This window comes from Triticum aestivum, chromosome 5B (genome assembly GCF_018294505.1).
Source record: "Triticum aestivum cultivar Chinese Spring chromosome 5B, IWGSC CS RefSeq v2.1, whole genome shotgun sequence".
NCBI lineage: Eukaryota > Viridiplantae > Streptophyta > Magnoliopsida > Poales > Poaceae > Triticum > Triticum aestivum.
The window spans coordinates 513909059-513935415 of record NC_057807.1 but is presented as its reverse complement, the minus strand read 5'-3'; the positions used below and the strand labels follow the sequence as shown (position 1 = coordinate 513935415).

The 26357-nt window shown below is 47.1% G+C and overlaps 2 protein-coding genes across 2 annotated transcripts; both read right to left on the bottom strand.

Annotated features, from left to right (window-relative positions):
- Window positions 1-1884: 1884 nt before the first annotated feature.
- On the bottom strand, window positions 1885-3571 carry LOC123116678 (F-box/kelch-repeat protein At3g23880). Its single transcript, XM_044537607.1, has 2 exons — window positions 3431-3571; window positions 1885-3328 (listed from the first exon to the last, which is right to left on the bottom strand). Exon 2 carries the CDS (start codon window positions 3324-3326, stop codon window positions 2064-2066), a length of 1263 nt encoding a protein of 420 aa, XP_044393542.1. The 5' UTR covers window positions 3327-3328; window positions 3431-3571; the 3' UTR covers window positions 1885-2063.
- A 1769-nt stretch (window positions 3572-5340) lies between these two features.
- LOC123112858 (protein DETOXIFICATION 40) lies at window positions 5341-10607 on the bottom strand. The gene is made up of 7 exons (XM_044533958.1): window positions 10087-10607; window positions 6993-7624; window positions 6843-6899; window positions 6512-6750; window positions 6266-6384; window positions 6081-6167; window positions 5341-5710 (listed from the first exon to the last, which is right to left on the bottom strand). Exons 1-7 carry the CDS (start codon window positions 10417-10419, stop codon window positions 5639-5641), a joined length of 1539 nt encoding a protein of 512 aa, XP_044389893.1. The 5' UTR covers window positions 10420-10607; the 3' UTR covers window positions 5341-5638.
- Window positions 10608-26357: the final 15750 nt, after the last annotated feature.

Below are 26357 nucleotides of genomic sequence, written 5' to 3'. Positions count from 1 at the left end.
CCCGCGCAGGAGGAAGAGACCTCGTCGCTGCCGGATGCCGCCATGGAGCATGGGGAAGTTGGCTGACACTGCCGACGACAGCCGTGACATGGGAGAAGATGTTGTGTTGGCAGCCAGATGAGGCTGCTTCGCCGAGCGTCAGGGAGGAGTCACCGCATGGTGGCTGTTGGGATAGGCAACCGAGGCGTTGGTCATAGCACCGCTCTTGTCGAGCTACTCGGCGAGGATGTCGTCGACGGTGAGCTCCAACCACCTGATGCTACCCTCCGGAGAGCACTCAGCCAACGGCGGGAGGTGGATGGAGGCTCAGAGGGTGAGTAACGATCTCCTGAAACTGCAACAGTTGGTGAGCTCCTGAATTTCGGGTCAGTTTGGATTGTGTCCTCAGCAGCACTAGCCTGGCCTGGATGTTTGCCTGAAGTGTGCCTGGAGTCTGTTTGGTAGGCGCCCTGGTTTTCTTCCTGATTCAGGCATGAGGCAGCACGCCTGGTTTGCTCCCTGGTCGAGGCGCCAAAAACGGACGCCTGGGTACCAGGCATCTTCTTTTCTCTTTCTAATTTATTTTTCTTTATTTTAATCACATGGTCACAAAGCCTTTTCTGTTGGAATCTGTGCCATTACAATCCAAAAGCAGAGTACTTATTTTCTCAGGCCAGGACAGCAAGCAAACACCCACATCTTCACCGTGCCTGGCCAGGCAAAAATCACTGCATTTTCAGGCTACATTCAGACACCAATTTTTGCCCAGGACACCGTCCAAACTGACCGATACATCTCAACTTCAGACCGTTACCAGAGTGAAAAGAATCTTACAGCAGAGCTTGCTGGATGGATGCAAATGGATCAGAGGTGCAACCGGTGCTTCGACGACATCCAAGTTCAGCAGCATGATGCTTGACTGAACCGCGTTAACCAAAAGCAAACTGGCTCTTAGAAATTTTCCAAGTTTCTTCAGTACTGAATATATGTTCCGAGTTTCATCCAAAAAATATAAGATAGAGAGCATGTTCTATGAGCCATCCACATAAGCGCATATACATGTTCTAAAGCAAGTATTTTAGAAGTTGATTGATGATTTTAGGTACTAAAAGCTTCATTGGAGTCAACAATTTTATTTCTTCACTGAAAGAATTATACTACCTCGGTCCGAAATTACCTGTCGCTCGACAAGTAATTTCGGACGAAGGGAGGTACTAGGCATGAAATCCTTTGGATGTTAAAGACAAATTTCATGTGAGAAGCCTTATACGTGCATGGTTACTACTTACTAGTATACCAAAAACAACTCACTTGTTCTATGAATTTACCACGTTTCTTCGTTACTGAATATATGTTTCCTAGTTCATCCAGAAAAGACATACCATGTTCTAAAAGGCATCCACATAAATGCAGATGCAAGCATACTCCCTCCATTCGGAATTACTTGTCGCGAAAATGGATGTATCTACATCCATTTCCGAGACAAGTAATTCCGAACGGAGGGAGTATAAAACTGGAAGACCAAACACACTCAAAAGACCAGTCACAAGACCAAGATCAGCAAAATCCAAGTATCCAACTAGCTCCCAGCGCAGAAAAAGGTAAAACAGAGTACAGTAAGCACACTCTTTATGAGCATTGATCTTCAGAGTTGGCTTCATACTAGCAAATCCTTATCTGAAGATCACTTTCAGGGAACATGTTACTGTTTACCTAGCAAATCCTTATCTGTTTGAAGAAAGGAACAAATTATGCATTCATGTACTCATATGTTGCACTAGGAGCAGTGTATTATATTTTGAAAGACTCCCAAAGCTTGTTTATTACGAACTGACTATAGCATATAGTAGCAACTTATTGACCAAACTCCTGAAATTGCCATACAAAATGGAACGAACCAAAAACTGCAAATCTTCTCATGCAAAATGTTATCAAAGATTACGATAATATACTTTAATTGGAAGGCACAAAAGTACTTTTTCATCAATGCATGCATCAGTCCACTGTCTCACTAATTGTTCACATTACAACATAAGGAAAACAGACAGTACGATGAATTATTCACCTCATTAGCAACAGCTACTCTATAAACTCAGCAGGCTTCCTGTGTAAATGCCGATTGATCGGGGATCTCTCAGTTTTAGTTCATCAGTACATGTGCCATTCCTTGGATCATAACATTGCAGAAATCCCTCTCCTTTCTCTCCATCACTTAATATACCTTCCAGACAATCCATCCCACTGAAGAAAATTCTCCCATCATGTAACATGAGAAAAGGATACCAAAAAAGCCTAGCAACATGTGAAGGCAAGCTGTATTTCTTGACCCAAATACCTTTCTCAAAATCTGTCAAAAACCACAAGTCCATAGATATGTCATAAATATTATGAGCCACAACTAAGCAGCCGTTCAACTCAGCCAATGATAACTCGTGTTCAAGTCCTGAGTAAGTGTATCCCCCGTTGTCTTGCAAAAACCTCTCCAGCTGTTCTGGACCACGTAGAACACCCATCCACTCCTCTGTGTCGAGGTTGAAAGAAGCTACGCTACCAGGTTCAATGGTAATAACTCCAGTTTCATAATTAGAGTAGCAAAATTCCATCAGGAAGTACACCACCCCATCGACGACCGCACTTCTCATCCTGTGACTGGTACAGATATGGGACGGAGGGTCCTGCTTTCTCCTCCAGCTTCCATGGTTGGTGTCATCAAAGGTGATAACCTCACATACCTTCCGGTCATCAACTCTAGAGATGCGGAGCGCCTTATACTCCCTGCTAGAGGAGACCTGCCCAAAAGCAAACGACTCACGTCTGCACCTATATTCCTTCATTGGCTTCACCTCTAGCTCATGCGCAATTTCCTCAGAGAAGCCCATTGGCAAGTCGATGGTAGCTCCAGTGGCTGGGTTCAGCACCCAGAAGGACCCAGAGAAGAAATTCCAGGTGAAACAGACAAGGTCTAGCCGTGTGCGCACAACACAGATGCTATCGTCCTTGCTTGTGAACCGGCCAATGGCATCACCCGACGCAATGTTCACCCTAACAACCTCATACCCGGTGCTTCGAATCCTCCTCACGACGTTGCCCGACAGATCCGAAATCGCAACGCCATTGACCCCACTGCCGTCGCAGTAGCCCATGGCGAGGAGCGGGAGCGCAGTACGGTGGCGGGACTTGTGCGCCGCGACGAAGAGCGGGTCGGAGGTGAGGGCGCGCCAGCCGGGGCAGACGGCGCGGAGGCGGCAGAGCTCCTTGGCCGGGAGGAGGAGGAGGACCTCGTACAGCGCGTCCGCGGGCAGGTCGCCGGAGCTGGAGGCGGCGGGGCGCAGCTCTGAGGAAAGCATCGCTGCGGTAAATAGATGTCGTGAGCAAGCGAAGCGAGGGAGCCAAATTGACGACGGATTCAGGTAGGGTTGCCTGCGAAGGAGCGCGAAGGAGTTAATCTTACCGAGGGCGGTGGCGGGGAGCAGGCAATCGCCGGAGACGAGAATGCCGGAGGCGGAGGGGAAAGCGGCCGGTGGTCAGTGGCCGCCGCACTGGTCGAGGGTTTCGGCCTTTGGCAGTTGGGACTCGACTGGACTGAGAAGGGTCACGAACTCAACCAAAATGGGCCTCAAGAGTTATGGCCCACGGTGAGCTGTGTTCGCATTTGAAACTATTGTTTTTTTTTACTGTTTACGAAGATGCATCTGAGATCGAGTGTAGAAACTCCGTGTCAATGGCTCTTCTCTCCTCTTAGCAATTTAACCGAACTAGATCTTGATGATATCATTGCATTGCCTACGACAATATCGATAATCCAAAGACGAGCCCAGGCTCATCTAATATTTAATGAATATTAAATTCGACAGAAATAGCAGGAAAAAAACTGTCAACAAAGATGCTTGAGTGTGCTAGGAGGGTGCAAATTTTCATGGTGAATAACGCTCGAGGGGCCTCTTCCTCCTGCTAAAAAAAATCAGCTAGGGTTTCTGTCTCTTGCCGGCTCCGACGCAGGTCCGCCTCGTCTCCAGTGGCCCTAGGGCCATGGAGGCGCGGTGGATCCTGCCAAGGGCCGGCGGGGGGCTTCATTTTTAGTCGCTCCTTTCAGTTTCGTTAGGGTTTGTGTTCTGCTCAGAAGGCGAAACGGCGGCGGCTTTCTGAAGATGGAATAAAGGTCTCCCCGCCTAGCCCCCGTTTCAGTGGTGTGTCTAGCATCATTGGTGGGCGTGTGGAGGTGTGTCTTCGGTGAATCTATCTTTGATGGATTTGCTCGGATCTCGTTGGCGTTCGTCTACGTTCGTGTGTCTTCGGGTTTGATCCTTTCGATCTACGTTATTCTTCATTTGCACGGTTGCTATTCTGGTGCGCTCGTCCTATGAGGTCTTAGCACGATGACTTTCCGACTGTCTACTACAATAAGTTGTGCCCGACTCCGACGATGGAGGGGCGATGACGGCGGCGCTTCTTTGGCTCGCTTCAGTGCTTGTAGTCGTCGCTAGGTGGTCAACGAATCTGGATGTAATTTTTATTATTTTGGTATTCGTTGCAGTGCCATGGTTGAAGATGAATAGATTGGAAGATTTCACGCAAGAAAAAAATGACACTCGAGAAGTTCTAGGTGAAAAAACGCTGAAATCTGTTTTATTGCAACTAGCAAGCGATTACCACTTACCGCCCGAATAGTGTGTGGTTTCCATGTAATAATTTGGATGTGTTTGGCAATGCAATTTATATTTAACAAAGTCAAAGAGTAGGTATTGAAGTGTTGCCAACAAGTAGCAAATCTCTACTCTTATAGAAAAAACTCAGTTGGTGATGATGGTGTCTGCAATCCGTCAATTCTGACCATTAGATCTGCATCTAACGACTGTGCTATAAGTTATGGCCTTTTTGCAACAATATCTCACTTCTCCGCTCCAATTTATAGAAAACCCCTTAGTATCTTGAAACCAAGCACATTTCCTCTTACCTCATCAAAACAGCCGAAGAAATATATTTTGGGTGAAACATAAAATATTTTTAGTATATATGTATATCAAAACTAGACATTTTTTTCTTTCAAATTTGTGAATATGTATTATTCTACATTGGATCCGTTGCAACGCACGGTCACATTGCTAGTGTTGTCAAAAGATACAAGTACTATCATGCAACACTTGCATGGGTGGTTAGCGAAGTTCAAGAGCATGGTAACCACGTTAACGAAGTATGTCCTCAATTTGTTTCAAAAAAGAAGTATGTCCGCAATTTGGTAGGAAATAAGAAGCTTGTCAACATGGGATTCAGTGTTGAAGATCGCATGACGGTGGTGAGAAGTCGCAAGACAATGATGAAAAGAGATTACCAGTTGGGTCCAGAGTTTCAGAGATAGAAGAATTTGAAGACCAAAGGATGAACTTTTATTGACCGCTGTCCAACAATATTGATATCTCACACAAAAAGTGATCTCATCCACCCACACTAATCTATCATCGCCATAGAATCCCGTTATACTAGCTAGTAGTAACATGACAAGATCGCCGCTGCTACCGTGCTTGCGAAGCCGGAATAGCAGAACGGAAGTACGGAATTTCAATGGTGAATTGCACGATGAACAAATGCACTTTACACATTTTAGGGAGATCAACTTGCGAACGAACCACATTTCTGTTGATCATATACAGGATCCACCGTTTCATTCTTGGCCTGCTAATAGAGGCATCTTGTTGCCTTCCCACTTGTTCAATCTTTTCCTCGCTTCGGCCACCTGCAATCAGATCAGAAGGTAAGTCTTCGTGTGTTTCTCGTAGATAATCACCAGGTCACCATCCACCTGCTAATCTTGTAATGTGAGTATGGCGTATTGGTGGTCTTTTTGGGGTGTTCAACTCTGCAATGTGTGGCTTGTTAACTACTCCCTCTGTCCCATAATATAAGACAGTTTTTCAAGTTATGTAAGCTTGAAAAACAATCTCATATTTGTGGGATGGGGGGAGTAAATTTGTATTAATGTTGGTTCAGAATATGTATCCGTTGGAATATCACGGTCTCGCATAGCTAGAGTTTAGAGAAATCCATTGCAGTCTTGCAGATCCTAATGTCTATTACGGACGGTCGAGGGAATCTCATGTGCGTACCTCTTTGTTCCAGTCGGTCCTCACGGTAACCCACACCAGGATCACGGTCTGCATAAAGGTGCCTCCAATCATGCCGCTCCATATGCCCTGCATTTTGTGTCACCCACTGTTATATGTCAAGAAAGTGATATGAATGATTGATCAGGGTGAGGTAGGTTATCCAGAACCATCCACGGATGCCTTACCGCCGCACCAAGGTCGAAGTAGAAGCCGAGGAGGCAGCCAAGAGGGATGCCGACGACGTAGTAGCAGCCGACGTTGACGTAGGCGACGAACGCTTGCCACCCACACCCCACGGCCACCCCTGCTCATAACATCCACATCAGTGTGCATCCAAAAGAATTTAATGCTTTGGTTGCTTCTGTCTAAAGCTGAGAGCCCCAAAACTGAACAGAAAAAATTTATCTTCTCTGTGTGTTCTGATATACTACCTGATAATACTGGCTGGATGCCGTTGAGGATGAGGGTGATCGCCAGGAGAGGCGTCAGCTTGGACACCGCCGCTGCCACATCGTCGCCCCCCGTGTAAATGTAACTGATGTAGTCACGGAAGAACAGGATGACTATCGAGATTATCGCCGCCAAGATGAACGACAGCACCGTCACCACCACCACCGAGAACGCCGCTGACTTGGGGTTGCCGGCTCCAAGCTCATTGCTCACCCTCACGCTGTGTTGCAAAACATGCATGTAAGAATCCAGTTCATTTTACCTGGTGCAGTTAAAGCTAGTGAAAACTTTGCAAGCGGTTAACAACTTTACCTAGCTGCTGCATTGAATCCAACTGAGATCATGAACACCCATCCTGAAATGGTCATGCTGCAAGCACACATAAACACAACAGAATGATTAGTTGCATCATCATCTGGGCAGACAGGCAATCAAAGACAAGTTCAAATAAAAACCAGTTACCAGACAGAGAGCGATGCGAGAGCCATTTCGGGGTCCTTGAGGAGGCCAGCAATGAGCACCAGTATCTGGAAGTACCAAGTCTCGAGGCAGAGCATGATAGCGGAGGCAAGGGACAGCTTGAAAAACTCAGGCAAGCCGGAGAACGCCTGGAGGGAGAATCCAGTCCAAGTGAGGCGGCACCGGCTGCTGGTGACGATGTATACAAACTGCCCAATGACGATAATCCACCAGCTGATGCTGAGCATGAGCGAGGCGCCCAGAAGCCCCAGCCCAAACTTGTAGACGACGAGGTAGCTGAGGACGAGGTGGACGGCGAGCGTGGCCGTTGAGATGTAGGCGCTGGGCGCCATGATGCTCTGCGCCTGCATGAACTTCTGGATGGGGAAGTTGGCGGCGTAGGCAAAGATCTGCGGGATGAGGCCGTAGACGAAGATGGCCGCGGCGCTGGCTATCTCGGGGGACTCGCCGAGGAGGATGAGGATGGGGCGGGAGAACGCGTAGAGGACGGCGAGCGGGATGCCGGTGGCCATGAGCAGGACAGTGGAACGTTGCATGTAGATGCCCAGCATGTCGAACTTGTTCGCGCCGTACGCCTGCCCACATAGAGTCTCCACCGCACTCCCCATGCCAAGCTGCAAAGCGTTGCAGAGTTGGTTAATTACAATTCTAGTTTTGTAATTTCAAAATGCTTCTGATTTTTGTGAAACTGATGTGGAGTGTATTTGAAACTGTGAAACCTGAATGAAATAATTATATAATGCAGATATAAATGAACCTCGAATTGACAAATAGGGATGAAATAATTGACAAATGCAAGTACAATATATCGGCAATTATGCACTGGGAAAGAAATATGATAGAAATCCAGTGCAAAATTGCATTCAAATTTCAAATTTGTATTTGAAATTGCTTTAGTTTTTGTTGCCTTTTTGTAAATACATGTGCAACTTTTTTAAAAATGGGAAATGGTCGTGTATAGATCTGAAGTGTATCTTTGAACTTGGAATGCATTTGAAAAAAATATCCGTAAAAAAAGTGATACTTCAGCTTGTGGCACTTTTCTGAAATGTATCTTTTGTTTGCGGCATGTTTTCATGATGTATAGTATGAAATTCCTGAATTTTAGACTGTGGCACTTGGTCTGAATATACGAGGATCTTCTGAAATTTAGGAAAATGTTGTGTAATTGATCCGACGTGCATCTTGACTAGTTCTGGAATGTGTTTTCAGAAAAATGCACCTGAAGTTAATTTTGTGGCTAGACCGAAATAAATCGAAAACATGTCAAGTGCAATGAACTCGTTTCTGAAACAACATTGAAAATAAAAGAAGGACACATGTGTGGAAGTAAGCGCGTTTGAATAGCATCTGAAGCTATATGAAATGTCTTCCAAAATACAGTTCAAACATTTATAAATTCATATGAATGGTCCCTCCAACATTAACTGGAATGGGGCTAATGAAAAAAAACTAAAATGAACATTTGAAAAAGAAAGGTTGGAACTAGAAAGTTCAATTATTGTTTTCAATTACAGGTCCCACCAAATTAGTTACGAGTACAGTAGGCTGAGGACAGACACTGTCCTCCCCGCAAAAAAAAAAATATAAGAAAAAGATAGCGTTTGAATGTCAGAACAGTCGTGTAGGGCGATAGCATTGAGGGTGCGCCGGTAGCAATGTCTCCCACGTGTGTTGGGTTGGATCTACCCACTCAGATTCTATAGGTGAGAAGTGAGAACTACTCCCGGCGTCCATAACCAGTCGTGAAGTAGGTGAGACTACTCACAGGCTAGAATGGAGGATCGAAATAATTGGCAGTAGGAAGACACGAGCTCCTGACGTGACTTTTTGTTTCGAAAGAGAAAAAGGAGCTCCTGATGCGACATGACATGATGCGCCGGAGAAATCGCATCCCTGCTGCACCAAAGGTCCAAAGGAGCAAAGCCAACGCTGCAGTCTGGAAGGACCGAGCCTATCCTTCAGGAGTAGTCAATAATAAGCACACAAACAAAACAAGGCCACTTAACTTCATCGGCGGCCGGGTTGCGCTGCAAACGCTGGCGGCTGCCGGTCAGGCATCGATTGTGGCACTCCTCTGAATATATGAGGAAGTAAAATGCACCTGAAGCTCATTTTGTTAAATTCCGGTGAATATTCTGTGGCGTTTCAGTTTGCGGCGATTTCGGAAAATGCACCTGAAGTTCATTTTGATTTTGGAAAATAAGAGCACTTGAAATCAAATGAGAGCACGTCTGAAAAATAAGAGCATCTGAATCAGAAACTTTTTTAGGGAATGCCATCATGCCTAGCTTTATTGATTTGGTATAAAACAGTTACACCGTTCACTGGAGTGTTTACAAGAAAATCTGGGGGTTCATCGACCCAACTACAAGAAGCATCATTATCATATGCAAATTTAGCTAAGTGTATGGAACGCATTCTCGAATGCAATTCAAACTCCATGTTTGATAGGTCCAAAAAAAAACCTCCATGTTTGATTATTATTTGTATTCATTCCGCAGCCCACCAAAATAGCTACTACGTATAAATACAGTAGGCTGAGTCGGCACTGTCCTATTGAGGGCGCACAGCATGCACCGGTAGCAGCGGCATCCTCATTCACTCCCACGTGCGCTCCGTTGGGTTGGATGATCTAGTAGTAGATTCTAGAGCGAGGGCGACTACGTGTCTCGCTTACCTACCGCCCTTCCACAAGTCCATAATCAGCCGTCATGTATCTATCTATCTATCACGTCGGTGAGGACAATTCACAGAGGCTTTGAGATCTGAGAGCTTAAATTACACGAGCTGGAACCGATGATTGAATAATTGGTACGAAGGCACGAGGTAGGGTGACGACGCGACATGTTTTCAAAAGAGAAAAGGAACTCCGGATGTGACATGACATGATACGCCGTACAAATTGCACTCTCTTTTTTCTCTACGAAAGGGGAGAAATCGCATCACACTGCCGGGTCTCTTGGCGGGGATTGCACGATCGTGTGCGTAATCCATCGAGGATTGCGTAATCCCGTGCGTAATAGTGCATGATTAATCTAGGACTTGTATTAGGAGGAAGGGGCGTGGGTCGTACCATGAGGCCGTAGGCGAAGACCTGGATGCCGGTGTTGCCGAGGGAGGCGGCGGCGAGCTCCAGCGTGCCGAGGTGGCCGGAGAAGATCTGCGTGGACATGGACATGAGGTAGTTGATCATGTACACCAGCACGGCCGGCGCCGCCAGCCGCACCAGCATCCGCATCTCCACCGCCGTCGCCGCGCACATCCGCCGCGCCCACGGCACCGACTCGTCACTCAGGATGCTCTCCAGCCGCTTGCTGGCCGCCCCGTGCCCCTCGTCGTCGCCGCCGCCCTCGCTACCGGCCGGCGGCGGCAGCAGCGGGCTCTGCAGCTTGCTGTCCGCAGCCATGGGTGCGTGCGTGCGTGCGTGTCTTCCTGCCTGCCGCTGTTTCCTGTGGCCGAGGGCGGAGATGCAGAGGAGGATGGAGGAGGAGCTCTGCTCGGCGCTGCCCCGTGTGTGGACTATATAAATCAAACAAAAGCTGCGGCGGCGGCGGCCAGGAAAAAAATAGGAATTGGGTTGTGGCTGCTGTGTGTCCTTTTGGCTCGCCTCCTCCGAAAATGTGGAGTTTGGTTTGAGTTTTTGCTCTCGCGGCTATTGGGCTTTGCGGTTGGAGTGCGTGCGAGAGCATGTTTGTTGTATCTGCCGGCACGCACAGTCGCAAATTGGTGCGTCTTTACTGCTCTACTTAATTTGGTCTCTGCTCGCATGCGAGTGATACGTGCAGTTCTACCGCTTCTAGATCGAAACATGTCGTGTTTCTTGGATTACCGGCGGAACAACTAGCAGATGCGCTTTTCGCCGCCGGCCCGCATATTTACGGTAGTTCCGGGCATCTACAGCCGAGCACCTCAAATCCGTCTCATATGTTCGGACGGACTGCTGGATCATTGTTCGATCACGTTTTTTCGACCTGAACGGGCTTCTTAAACGGGTCTCAAACGTCCGGGCAGACCGAGGATGGATATGGGGCGTCCGGACGCGTCCGTCACGTCGGACCCGACAACCCGACCCACCCCAAATTGCGCCAAATCCATCAAACCCTTCGTCCTCCTCCCGCCGCCCTCCAACCTTTCCCGCACCCGGACCCTCGTTGTCCTCCATCCTTGCCCCCAATCTGATCCCAATTGGTCAAAGCTTGAAGCATTTGAAATTGGGACAACATCCGATCCCAATCCGAGCAAGAAGAAGAAAAAGACCAAGATGTCGGATTACGGGTTCCGCAAACCCTTGAGAGGTTTGAACTCTGGGGTGCGTGCGGAGATATCAACCTACCTAGCCTGCCTACTCAAGATCCTCCTAAGCCTAGCGCGTCAAGCTCAAAGAGACAAAGAGACACAACAGTTTATACTGGTTTGAGCCACCATTGTAGTGTAACACCCTAATCCAGTGTGGTGTGGTGGACTGCCTTGTAGGCTGAGGACGAACTAATACAATGGATGAACTGGCCGTAGGAGGTGAGGTGTTCTTAACCTCGAGGGAGCTGGTGTGGATGTGGATCAGATCTACTTCAGATGCCCCTGTGGTGGTGGCTAGTCCTATTTATAGTGGGCTTGGTCCTCTTCCCAAATATTGGCGAGAAGGGATCCCATAATGGCCGGATTTGAAAGGGGACAAATAGTACAACTTATCTTGACAAAAGTAGTTTTCGCCTGCGAAAAGCCTCTGATCGTGACGCTGCGGTGGGCTCGTCGATGACCTCCGTCCTGCCGTCCTTGCGGTTTTGGTCTTGTTGCATCAGAATGAAAACCTTTGGCTGATTCCTCGGGACTCTACGCCTGTGCCTTGCCTCCTTTGCACCGAAGAGGAAACCTGCGCTCTGCGCCCGCCTGGCGCCCGGCTGACCTTGGTCGTCACGGCTCACGTCAGCTGAGTCTCGTGAGGTAAACCTTGCATAGAACTCTCCGCCCCTCGGGAGCCAACCTGAGGAGGCCGATCCCCTCGGGGGTCTTGGCGTCGTCCGCCTCACGAGGCTTGGCCCCTTGCGAGGATCTTGAGCTGTTGATGCTGAAGCCGGGCCATACCAGGCCGTCGATGGAGCCACGTGGTGGGCGCAGGCAAGCAGGGCTGGATACCCCCATATCCAGGACGCCGACAATAGCCCCCGGGCCCAAGGCACGCTCGGACTTGGCTTCCAGGTTGAGGTCGGCGATGAAACTTTCTCTCTGATTTTTTTCTCCGCGAGACGGTATATATGGAGTTGGAGTTGAGGTCGGAGGAGGTCTGGGGGGCCCATGAGATAGGGGGCGCGCCCTAGGGGGGGCGCCCCCTGTCTCGTGGACAGGCCTTGGGCCCCCGGCCCTGATTCTTTTGCCAAAAATTCTTATTAATTCTGAAAAGTCCCTCCGTGGAATTGCAGGTCATTCCGAGAACTTTTCTTTTCTACACATAAAACAACATCATGGTAGTTCTGCTGAAAACAACGTCAGTCCGGGTTAGTTTCATTCAAATCATGCAAGTTAGAGTCCAAAACAAGGGCAAAAATGTTTGGAAAGTAGATACGTTGGAGACGTATCAACTCCCCCAAGCTTAAACCTTTGATTGTCCTCAAGCAATTCAGTTGATAAACTGAAAGTGAAAAAGAAAAACTTTTACAAACTCTGTTTGCTCTTGTTGTTGTAAACATGAAAAGCCAGCATTCAAGTTTCAGCAAATATTACGAACTAACCATACTCACAATAACACAAAGGTCTCACAATTACTCATATCAATAGCATAATCAGCTAGCGAGCCATAATAATAAAACTCGGATGACAACACTTTCTCAAAATAATCATAACATGATATAACAAAATGGTATCTCGCTAGCCCTTTCCGAGACCGCAAAACATAAATGCAGAGCACCTTTAAAGATCAAGGACTGACTAAACATTGTAATTCGTGGTAAAAGAGATCCAGTCAAGTCATACCCAATATAAATCAATAATAATGAATGCAAATGACAGTGTGCTCTCCAGCGGGTGCTTTTAGTAAGAAGGGTGATGACTCAACATAAAAGTAAATAGATAGGCCCTTCGTAGAGGGAAGCAGGGATTTGTAGAGGTGCCAGAGCTCGATTTTAAAATAAAAATTGAATAACATTTTGAGCGGCATACTTTTGCTGTCAACGCAACACCTATGAGATGGTTGTATCTTCCACACTAAATGCATTATAGGCAGTTCCCAAACAGAATGGTAAAGGTTTATACTCCCCCAACCACCAACAAGCATCAATCCATGGCTTGCTCAAAACAACGAGTGCCTCCAACATACAACAGCCCTTGGGAAGTTTTGTTTAATTATTTTGATTTGCTTTGATCTTTTTGGATCATGGGACTGGGCATCCCGGTTACCGGCCCTTTCTCGTAAATGAGGAGCGGAGTCCACTCCTCTGAGAATAACCCATCTAGCATGGAAGATATAGGCAGCCCTAGTTGTTACATGAGCTGCTCGAGCATACAAAACAGAATTTCATTTAAAGGTTTGGAGTTTGGCACATACAAATTTACTTGGAGCGGCAGGTAGATACTGCATATAGGAAGGTATAGTGGACTCATATGGAACAACTTTTGGGGTTTAAGGAGTTTGGATGCACAAGCAGTATTCCCGCTTAGTACAGGTGAAGGCTAGCAAAAGACTGGGAAGCGACCAACTGAGAGAGCGACAACAGTTGTAAGCATGCATTAAAATTAATTCACACCAAGTACAAGCATGAGTAGGATATAATCCACCATGAACATAAATATCATGAAGGCTGCGTTGATTTGATTCAACTACATGCATAAACATGTGCCAAGTCGAGTCACTCAATTCATTTAAAGGAGGATACCATCCCATCATACCACATCATAATCATTCTAATAGCATATTGGCACGCAAGGTAAACCATTATAACTCATAGCTAATCAAGCATGGCACAAGTAACTATAATCTCTAAATGTCATTGCAAATATGTTTACTTCATAATAGCTGACTTAGGAACGATGAATCATCATATTTACAAAAACAAGAGAGGTCGAGTTCATACCAGCTTTTCTTATCCCAATAAGTCCATCATATATCGTCATTATTGCCTTTCACTCGCACGAGCGAACGATGTGTATAATAATAAGAGTGTACGTGCATTGGACTAAGCTGAAATCTGCAAGCATTCAACTCAAGAGAGAAGACAAATAATATGGGCTTTAAATATAAATAATCAATCATGCATATAAGAGCCACTAAGCATTTCCAATATGGTCTTCTCGACCACCAAAGGAAAGAAAAGAAAATAAAACTATTTACACGGGAAAGCTCCCAACAAGTAAAAGAAGAACTAGAAATCTTTTTGGGTTTTCATTTTAATTTCTACTACAAGCAAGGAAATTAAACTAACTATTTTTTTGGTTTTTCTCAAGGTTTATCAAACACACAAGAAGAAAACTAGAAAAAGAAATTTAAACTAGCATAGATAATACAATGAAAGAGTATGAGCACCGATGACTAGTGTGTGAACATGAATGTAGAGTCGGTGAGAAATACGTACCCCCCCAAGCTGAGGCTTTTGGCCTAAGTTGGTTTAATACCAAGGACCGCCTGGCTGATATCCATAAGTGAAACTGGGATTGTACTGAGATGCAGAGGCAACAGCCTCCTGGGCAGCAGCGTGTTGGCGAGCTGGCTCCATTCCCCTCTCATATTCAGTGGATCCTTCCCTGGTGACAACATATCTTCCTCTTGCCTTGTAAGAAGTTCTCCAGCTCAGCATTACGCACATACGCGTCAAATTCCTCCTTGAAGCCTGCTTCAATCATAAAATCATCGGACGGCCACTCACAGGCTCGTACGCATGCATTCCTCGGCAATTCAACGTCTTGCTCACGTATAGCAAGCCTTGGCCCTTTCTTTGCCGAGGAACCACCTTGATACATTCTCCTAAGCATATTTCTTTTTCTGAATTTTTTTGAAATTTTAGTAACTTCAAAATAAAAGTGCATAAAACTAAACAAGATTGATAGCAAGTACTCCTACAAGTGCCTAGAGCCTATATCATGCATTAGAATTACTTGGGACCTCAAAAATTTAACATGCAAGCTCAAGAACAGGGTCACCAAGATAAGGATTTGCAATGAATAAAGAACTAGAATAAATACTAATTGGACCAATGGAGGAGTCACATACCAAGCAACAATCTCCCAAAGCAGTTTTGTGAATGGAGCTTTGAGCTAAGAGATCGAAAATCGCAGCAAAACGAGGTAGAACTCGTGCTTGAGCTGGATGGAGATTTTTTTGGATAGAAGATGGAGTGTGTGGGTGCTGGCATAAGTGGAGGGGAGCCACCAGGGGCCCACGAGCTAGGGGGCGCGCCCTCCTCTCTCGTGGCCTGGTGCTTGCCCCTTTTGAAGTGTTTTTAGTGCCTAAAATCCTCAAATATTCCAGAAAAAATCATAATAAATTTGCAGGGCATTTGGAGCACTTTTATTTTCGGACTATTTTTTATTGCACGGATAAATCAGAAAACAGACAGATAATATTATTTTTGCTTTATTTCTTCTAATTAACAGAAAGTAAAAATAGGGTATAGAGGGTTGTGCTTTCTAGTTTCATCCATCTCGTGATCATCAAAATGAACCCGCTAACAAGGTTGATCAAGTCTTGTTAACAAACTCATTCCGAATAACACGGAACCGGAGAAATTTCGAACAACACTAAGTTACCTCAACGGGGATATGAAAATCCCCAACAATAAGAATATCATACTTTTTCTTGACAGTAGGGAGAGGAAATTCAAAACCTCCAAAAATAATAGTTGGAACTTTTTCAATAGTGTTGATGCTATGAACTTGAGATTGTTTCCTCGGAAAGTGTATCGTATGCTCATTGCCATTAACATGAAAAGTGACATTGCCTTTGTTGCAATAAATAACAACCCCTGCAGTACTAAGAAAAGGTCTACCAAGGATAATAGACTTACTATTGTCCTCAGGAATATCAAGAATAACAAAGTCCGTTAAGATAGTGACATTTGCAACCACAACAGGCACATCCTCACAAATACCGACAGGTATAGCAGTTGATTTATCAGCCATTTGCAAAGATATTTCAGTAGGTGTCAACTTATTCAATTCAAGTCTACGATATAAAGAGAGAGGCATAACACTAACACCGGCTCCAAGATCACATAAAGCAGTTCTAACATAATTTCTTTTAATGGAGCATGGTATAGTTGGAACACCCGGATCTCCAAGTTTCTTTGGTATTCCACCCTTAAAAGTGTAATTGGCAAGCATGGTGGAAATTTCAGCTTCCGGTATCTTTCTTTTATTTGTGATGATATCCTTCATTTATTTAGCATATGGATTTACTTTAAGCATATCAGTTAAGCGCATACATAAGAAAATAGGTCTAATCATTTCAGCAAAGCGCTCAAAATCCTCATCATCCTTTGACTTGGATGGTTTAGGAGGAAAGAGCATGGGTTTCTGAACCCATGGTTCTCTTTCTTTACCGTGCTTCCTAGCAACAAAATCTCTCTTATCATAACGTTGGTTTCTTGATTGTGGGTTATAAGATCAACAGCAGGTTCAATCTCTACATCGTTGTTATTACTAGGTTGAGCATGAACATGAACATCATTATTAGCATTATCATCAGGTTCATGTTCATCGCCTGATTGCGTTTTAGCATCAGAGATAGAAGTATTATTTGGATTCTCAAGTGTTTCAATATTAGGTTCACTAGAAGTTTGCACAGTCCTATCATTTTTATTTTTCTTCTTCTTAGAAGAACTAGGAACATCTAGATTATTATTCTGAGAATCTTGTTCAATTCTTTTAGGGTGGCCTTCAGGATACAAAGGTTCCTGAGTCATTGTACCAGTTCTAGTAGCCACTCTAAGGCAAAGTCATTTTTATTATTCAATTCATCAAGCAAATCATTTTGATCCTTGAGCACTTGCTCGGCTTGAGTAGCAACCATAGAAGCATATTTGCTAACGCGGTGAAGGTCATCTTTAACTCTAGCCAGATTATCACCTACGCGTCCTATCTCGAAAGCATTATTCTTTAACTCTCTACCAACATAAGCATTAAAACTTTCTTGTCTAGCCATAAAGTCATCAAATTCATCTAAGCATGGGCTATGAAATTTAGTAGAGGGTATTTCAACTTTATCGTATCTATCGAGAGAATTTACCTTTACTACCTGTGTCGGGTTATCAAGACAATGTGGTTCTTCAGGCGGTATATTCAGACCATGTATTTCTTCAATAGGAGGTAAATTCTTAACATCTTCAGCTTTAATACCTTTTTCTTTCATTGATTTCTTTGCCTCTTGCATATCTTCAAGACTGAGGAATAAAACACCTCTCTTCTTCGGAGTGGGTTTAGGAATAGGCTCAGAGTTGGCTCAATTGGTTCAGGAATTACTTCAGGAACTGGCACGGGAAGAGTCCAATTATTTTCATTAGTCAACATATTATTCAATAATATTTCAGCTTCGTCGACTATTCTTTCCCTGAAAACACAACCAGCACAACTATCCAAGTGGTCCTTGGAAGCATTGCTTAGTCCATTATAAAAGATATCAAGTATTTCATTTTTCTTAAGATGATGATCAGGCAAAGCATAAAGCAACCGGATAAGCCTCCCCCAAGCTTGTGGGAGACTCTCTTCTTTGGTTTGCACAAAATTATATATTTCCCTCAAGGCAGCTTGTTTCTTATGAGCAGGGAAATATTTAGCAGAGAAGTAATAAATCAAATCTTGGGGACTACGCACACAACCAGGAGCAAGAGAATTATACCAAGTCTTAACATCACCCTTTAATGAGAACGGGAAAATCTTAAGGATATATAAATAACGAGACTTCTCATCATGAGTAAATAGGGTGGCTATGTCATTCAACTTGGTAAGGTGTGCCACAACAGTTTCAGATTCAAGGCCGTAAAAAGGATCATATTCAACTAAAGTAGATCAACAGAGAATTCATAATCCTTATCAGTAACACAGATAGGTGAAGTAGCAAAAGTAGGATCGGGTTTCATTCTAGCATTAAGAGACTGCTGCTTCCATTTAGCCAATAATTTCTTAAGATCATTTCTATCATTGCAAGCAAGAATAGCTCCAGCAGCTTCTTTGTTCATAACATAACCCTTAGGAACAACAGGTAATACATAATCATTGGGGGAACGTTCATCATCACTATCATCAATAATAGGTTCTTCAACATTTTCATTCCCCCTAACTCTAGCAAGTTATTCATCAAGAAATTCACCTAATGGCAAAGTAGTATCACGCACAGAAGTAGTTTCATCATGCATAGCAGAAGTGGCATCATCAATAATATGCGACATATCAGAATTCATAGCAGTATCAGGTTTAGGTGTCGCAAGCCTACTAATAACGGAAGGAGAATCTAGTGCAGAGCTAGATGGCAGTTCCTTACCTCCCCTCGTAGTTGAGGGCAAAATCTTGGTCTTAGCGTCTTTCAAGTTCTTCATAGTGATCAACAAATATAAATCCCAAGTGACTCAGAGAATGGAGCTATGCTCCCCAGCAACGGCGCCAGAAATTAGTCTTGATAACCCACAAGTATAGGGGATCACAACAGCTTTCGAGGGTAGAGTATTCAACCCAAATTTATTGATTCGACACAAGGGGAGCCAAAGAATATTCTTGAGTATTAGCAGTTGAGTTGTCAATTCAACCACACCTGGATAACTTAGTATTTGCAGCAAAGTATTTAGTAGCAAAAGTGGTATGATAGTAATGGTAACAGTAGCAACAGTAAAGATAAATGTTTTTGGGTTTTTGTAGTAGTTGTAACAGTAGCAACGGAAAAGTAAATAAGCGAAGAACAATATATAAAAAGCTCATAGGAAATGGATCAGTGATGGATAATTATGCCGGATGCGATTCCTCATGCAATAGTTATAACATAGGGTGATATAGAACTAGCTCCAGTTCATCAATGTAATGTAGGCATGTATTCCATAAACAGTCACACGTGCTTATGGAAAAGAACTTGCATGACATCTTTTGTCCTACCCTCCCGTGGAAGCGGGGTCTAGTGGAAACTAAGGGATATTAAGGCCTCCTTTTAATAGAGAACCGGACCAAAGCATTAACACATAGTGAATACATGAACTCCTCAAACTACGGTCATCACCGAGAAGTGTCCCGATTATTGTCACTTCGGGGTTGTCGGATCATAACACATAATAGGTGACTATAGACTTGCAAGATAGGATCAAGAACACACATATATTCATGAAACATAATAGGTTCAGATCTGAAATCATGGCACTCGGGCCCTAGTGACAAGCATTAAGCATAGCAAAGTCATAGCAACATCAATCTCAGAACATAGTGCGTACTAGGGATCAAACCCTAACAAAACTAACTTGATTACATGGTAAATCTCATCCAACCCATCACCGTCCAGCAAGCCTAAGATGGAATTACTCACACACGGCGGTGAGCATCATGAAATTGGTGATGGAGGATGGTTGATGATGACGACGGTGACGAATCCCCCTCTCCGGAGCCCCGAACGAACTCCAGATCATCACTCCCGAGAGAGATTAGGGCTTGGCGGCGGCTCTGTATCGTAAAACGCGATGAAACTTTCTCTCTGATTTTTTTCTCCGTGAGACGGTATATATGGAGTTGGAGTTGAGGTCGGAGGAGGTCCGGGGGGCCCACAAGATAGGGGGGCGCGCCCCCCTGTCTCGTGGACAGGCCTTGGGCCCCCTGGCCCTGATTCTTTCGCCAAAAATTCTTATTAATTCTGAAAAGTCCCTCCGTGGATTTGCAGGTCATTCCGAGAACTTCTCTTTTCTACACATAAAACAACATCATGGTAGTTCTGCTGAAAACAACGTCAGTCCGGGTTAGTTTCATTCAAATCATGCAAGTTAGAGTCCAAAACAAGGGCAAAAGTGTTTGGAAAAGTAGATAGGTTGGAGACGTATCAGCCACCGGAGCTGAAGTTGAGGTGGTGCCCCATGGAAACGTCTTCATGACGCGAGGATGGGGCGAAGTCGCCCGGGCTTTCTGCGTAGAGGGAGCCCTGGCGATTCACTTCGCGTATGTTGGTGCAACTACCTTGTTCTTCAAGGTCTTCAATGAGGAGGGCGAACGGCTGGAATGCTGCCCCGGAGGAAGCGGCCCGCGGGACACTACAACGGGCACCGGGCCTGCTGCTGCTCTCCTTGGCGCCTCATCCAGCAGTAGCGGCGACTCCTAGGAATCCAGCGACTCTCCTAAGCTCTGTGAGTCTCCGGAGTCGAGTGACGATAGCTACATGCCGCCCAGCTCCCGCCGGAGCCGGAGTGCAGCAGCGGCTGCCACCCGGCGTTGCCAGAGATGTTCTAGGGCTTAGTAGCTGCTTTCCCTGCGAGGAATGAAGATCAGCCCCGGTGGGGTTTGTAAGGATCAGAATGTAATTAATACCAGTGTTGCTTCTTTTGATTTTGTGATTAAATCGCGTATCCCAGTTTGGCACGGTTCCTCCCTTTTCTTTTTTCCTTAGCAGCGCGGCACTCTACGTCGACAGGTCCCAATCTCTAGGCAGGCTTCAGCCGTCGCTAGTATGCCAGGTCGCGATGTCATTGTCAAGGCTAGGAGTGAGAAGCCCGAGGTCCGGTAAGAGCTCATGAGACGCGATGCTCACGAGGTCCCCCTTGGCGTGCAAGCAGCTGCTCAGAGAATCAAAAAGGGGAGTGGAACTGCCAAAATGGGACTGCGAGGTGGGGTGTGCGGGGAGCGAAGCTGGTGCCGCAGCGAACCGGGACTTATCTTTTGGTGTTTTTGGTCCATCAGGGAGATGGTGCCAGCTCCCGTGCCTGTGGTACCATTGGGTGCAACCTACGTCGGCCACCTTCCTGCCTCGCTCGCCTAGGTGCTCTACGTCCTCGGGACCCGGCCCTCGAGTGAGCTCAGCCGTCGCTGGTATTCCAGGTAGCTATGCCATGGTCAAGGCCAGGGGGTGAGGGCTGGAGAGCCAGTAGGATCTCCCAAGACGCGATGCTCGGGAGGCCCCCTTTTAACGCGCAAGCGACTCGTGAGGCCAGATGGTGGACGTCCAAGACGACCAGTTGCCCATTGCCAGATGAACCTGCAGGTTAGATGATAGGAAAGATCGGAAGCCCCTGCGGAGCGGGCATGCAGCCTAGGGCGTTGGACAGAGGCACCGAGGACCTGGTGAGGTGGTGAGCGCGAGGCGGGTCGCGAACCAGAGCTCGATCCCTGGGTTTATCAGCGTTGCAGGGACGGACCCGAGCACAAGCATTGTGCCGGCATGAGTTGTCATGCAGTGGTGAGGGAAAGTTACTAGGCAGCTAACACATAGGGGGACGCGATGGCGGCGGTCGTAGGGTGACTATTATAGGTAAACTCACAGAAATGGTTAGATAGTCCCGGTGAAATGCAAACGATACATGTCGTAGGGCCGGACCCACACGGACTGGGGATGATGCAGCCCAAGGGGTGCCCCTAGACTGAACGAACTAGAGAGATGTCACCTGATACCGTCGTTGAAGAGGTGTTGAGGTAGCTAAAAAACGCGCGCTGTTGGAGTCGTTCCTCACGAGCCCCTCTGGTGCCGAGCCTTGGGAGGCTCAGAGGGCCCGGGAGGCTCCTAATGGTGCTCCTCCATCTCCACCAGGATCGCCTGATGCCTGGCCTTGCAGGCCGCCAGGGCGTCCCTCATGCAGTGCTGGAACACCATAGCCGTGCCCGGCAGGCCGAAGGGCATGCAAACGTAGCTGTGAGGTGGTCCCTCGCATCGACCGACATGAGACAACCAGATGAGCTGCCGAGACGCGTCCCTATTGAGCCCGGGATGTCGATGCAGACGTGGAACTCCTTACAGTCGCCAAGGCAGTGAGCCGCGCCGCGCGGCGGGCGACGATCGCCTTGCAGAACCCTTGCTTCCTGTATCTCCTCGATTGCCTTGCTGATGAACTCCTGACCACCTGGTGCCTCACGTCTGCTGCCTTCTTCTAGGAAGCGTGCTCTGAAGAGCGCCTCCACATGGTGCCCGAGCGCCTCCCTCGTGACCCTGGCTAGGTCTGAGGCCCTCTCGAGGAGAGCCCTCGATCCCAGCCTGAGGGGCGCCGGGCGCGCCTTCCTAAGCGATGGGTGAAGGTGCCACATTCGGGGACGCGAGACTCAGCCTAGCATCCTCGAGCGATGCTCCTTCACGAGACCCTTGTCCTGGCTGCAGCTTCTTCGTCTTGGGGGCGACCTCAGGACTCAGGAGGGAGGACGCCGCCCTCGTCTTCAGGGTTCTCAACCGCCGCAGCCTGGAGGGGGCGATCAAGGGAGCACCCCGCATCCTTCTCCTAGCATGCGACCGTGATGACGCCTCCACTTCCTGGCATCTTGAGGACGTTGTAGCCATGGTGCGTACCTGCCATGAACTTGGCTAGTGCTGGGTACCCTAAGATGGTGTTGTAGGGTAGGCGGATGTAGGTGACGTCAAAGTCGATGAGCTCGATGCGGTAGTTGTTGCATTCGCCGAAGGTGACAGGGAGGCAGACCTGCCCTATCGGGTGTGTAGAACCGTCGGTCACTCCTGAAAATGGCTTGGTTGGGTGAAGCTGGTAGTATGGCACTTGGAGCATGTCGAACGTCTGAACAGATAGTACATTGAGCCCAGCTCCACCGTTGATGAGAGTCTTAGTGACGACCATATTGCTGATGACGGGGGAGTAGAGCATGGGGAGCGCGCCAGCGGTGGCCGCGCACTTGAGCTGGTCTGAGGAGCTGAAGGTGATGGCGCACTTGGACCACCTGAGAGGGTGAGTTGCTTCGAGCTTGGGGAGCGCTGCGTTCACCTCGCACGCGAACTGCTTGAAGATGCGGTGGAAAGCCGGGGCTTGTGAGCCGCCCAAGATGCAGGCAATAGCTCGAGGCTCCTGGAAGACCCCAACCCCCTCATCCTGGTGGTGGTCCTTGTTCCTTCTAGGCGGTGGAGATAGAGGGGACAGAGCTGCGTTTCCCTAAGGGCGGTCCTCACAAGGCTGCTCCCTCCAGGCACCCTCGCGAGGCTGGCCTTGCCAGCGATCCTCATGAGGCTGGTCGCGCCACTCCTAACGATGGTCGCGTTCGTCCCAGCGTCCTCCACCTCGGCCACCTCCACGCCCGTAGCCTCGATTGTTGCACTCGAGGCGTCGACCGGGGCGCCCGTCACGGAGGGCCCTGAGCTCCTGATAGCTATTGGTGTTGTGGCTGTAAGCATTATGGAAGACGCAGAATGACCATTTGCTCTTGGATGACTCGGGGTGGTCGCAGCCGCGCTTCGTCTCTGGTTCGGTCGCAAGAACGGCTGGCCCCTTGCGCTTCACGTCCTTGGTCTTGGTCTTCTTGTCTTCTGGATCAGCATCAGGGAGCTCGAGGAGGGAGAGGCGCCCTGATAACCCACAAGTATAGTGGATCAATTGTAGCCTCTTTCGATAAGTAAGAGTGTCGAACCCAACGAGGAGCTAAAGGTAGAACAAATATTCCCTCATGTTCTATCGACCACCGATACAACTCTACGCACGCTTGACGTTCTCTTTACCTAGAACAAGTATGAAACGAGAAGTACTTTGTAGGTGTTGTTGGATAGAATTGCAAGATAATAAAGAGCACGTAAATAAAAAGTAGGGGCTGTTTAGATAATCAAGCAATAAAGTTAGTATAGTGAGTGTGGAGAAGTGGTGGTAGGGGTTGTGAAATTGTCCCTAAGCAATTGACTACTTTACTAGACCGATAGCAAGTTTTATGTGGGAGAGGCATAAGCTAACATACTTTCTCTTCTTGGATCATATGCACTTATGATTGGAACTCTAGCATGTTGGAAATATGCCCTAGAGGCAATAATAAAAGGATTATTATTATATTTCTTTGTTCATGATAGTTGTCTTTTATTCATGCTATAATTGTATTATCCGGAAATCGTAATACACGTGTGAATACTTAGACCACAACATGTCCCTAGTGAGCCTCTAGTTGACTAGCTCGTTGATCAACAGATAGTCATGGTTTCCTGACTATGGACATTGGATGTCGTTGATAACGGGATCACATCATTAAAAGAATGATGTGATGGACAAGACCCAATCGTAAGCATAGCACAAGATCGTGTAGTTCGGTTTGCTAGAGCTTTTCCTATGTCAAGTATCTCTTCCTTAGACCATGAGATCGTGTAACTCCTGGATACCGTAGGAGTGCTTTGGGTGTACCAAACGTCACAACGTAACTGGGTGACTATAAAGGTGCACTACAGGTATCTCCGAAAGTGTCTGTTGGGTTGACACGGATCAAGACTGGGATTAATCACTCCGTATTACGAAGAGGTATCACTGGGCCCACTCAGTAGTGCATCATCATAATGAGCTCAAAGTGACCAAGTGTCTGGTCACGGGATCATGCATTATGATACGAGTAAAGTGACTTGCCGGCAACGAGATTGAACGAGGTATTGGGATACCGACGATCGAATCTCAGGCAAGTAACATACCGTCTGACAAAGGGAATAGTATACGGGGTTGCTTGAATCCTCGACATCGTGGTTCATCCGATGAGATCATCGAGGAGTATGTGGGAGCCAACATGGGTATCCAGATCCCGCTGTTGGTTATTGACTGGAGAGCCGTCTCAGTCATGCCTGCATGTCTCCCGAACCCGTAGGGTCTACACACTTAAGGTTCGGTGACGCTAGGGTTGTATGAATATGAGTATGCCGCAAACCGAATGTTGTTCGGAGTCCCAGATGAAATCCCGAACATCACGAGGAGTTCCGAAATGGTCCGGAGGTAAAGAATTATATATAGGAAGTGCTATTTCGGCCATCGGGAAAGTTTCGGGGTCACCCGGTATTGTACCGGGACCACTGGAAAGGTCCTGGGGGTCCACCGGGTGGGGCCACCTATCCCGGAGGGCCTCGTGGGCTGAAGTGGGTGGGGAACCATCCCCTAGTGGGCTGGTGCGCCCCCCTTGGGCCCCCCTGCGCCTAGGGTTGGAAACCCTAGGGTGGGGGGCGCACCACTTGCCTTGGGGGGCACTCCACCCCCCTGGCCGCCGCCCCCTTGGGAGATTCCCATCTCCAAGGCCGGCGCCCCCCCAGGGGGCCTATATAAAGGAGGGGGGAGGGAGGGCAGCCGCACCCTGAGTCTTGGTGCCTCCCTCCCCCTGCTACACCTCTTCCTCCTCCCGAAGTTGCTTGGCGAAGCCCTGCCGGAGTCCTGCTGCATCCACCACCACGCTGTCGTGCTGCTGGATCTTCATCAACCTCTCCTTCCCCCTTGCTGGATCAAGACGGAGGAGACGTCACGCTGACCGTACGTGTGTTGAACGCGGAGGTGCCGTCCGTTCGGCGCTAGGATCTCCGGTGATAGGATCACGACGAGAACGACTACCTCAACCCCGTTCTCTTGAACGCTTCTGCACGCAATCTACAAGGGTATGTAGATGCATCTCTCTCTCTCATTGCTAGATGAACTCATAGATGGATCTTGGTGTACATAGGAAAAAATTTATTTTATGCAACGTTCCCCAACAGTGGCATCATGAGCTAGGTCTATGCGTAGTTCTCTATTGCACGAGTAGAACACAAATCTGTTGTGGGCATAGATCTTGTCAACTTGCTTGCCACTACTAGTCTTTTCTTGCTTCAGCGGTATTGTGGGATGAAGCGGCCCGGACCGACCTTACACGTACGCTTACGTGAGACAGGTTCCACCGACTGACATGCACTAGTTGCATAAGGTGGCTAGCGGGTGTCTGTCTCTCCTACTTTAGTTGGAGCGGATTCGATGAAAAGGGTCCTTATGAAGGGTAAATAGAAGTTGACAAAATCACGTTGTGGTTATTCGTAGGTAAAAAAATGTTCTTGCTAGAACCCAATTGCAGCCACGTAAAAGATGCAACAACAATTAGAGGACGTCTAACTTGTTTTTGCAGCAATTGTCATGTGATGTGATATGGCCAGAAGTTGTGATGAATGATGAATGATATATTGTGATGTATGAGATAATGTTCTTGTAATAGGAATCACGACTTGCATGTCGATGAGTATGACAACCGGTAGGAGCCATAGGAGTTGTCTTAATTATTGTATGACCTGTGTGTCAATGATTTAACGCCATGTAATTACTTTACTTTATTGCTAAACCGTTAGCTATAGTAGTAGAAGTAATAGTTGGCAAGCAACTTCACGGAGGCACGATGATGGAGATCATGATGATGGAGATCATGGTGTCATGCCGGTGACGAAGATGATCATGGAGCCCCGAAGATGGAGATCAAAGGAGTTATATGATATTGGCCATATCATGTCAC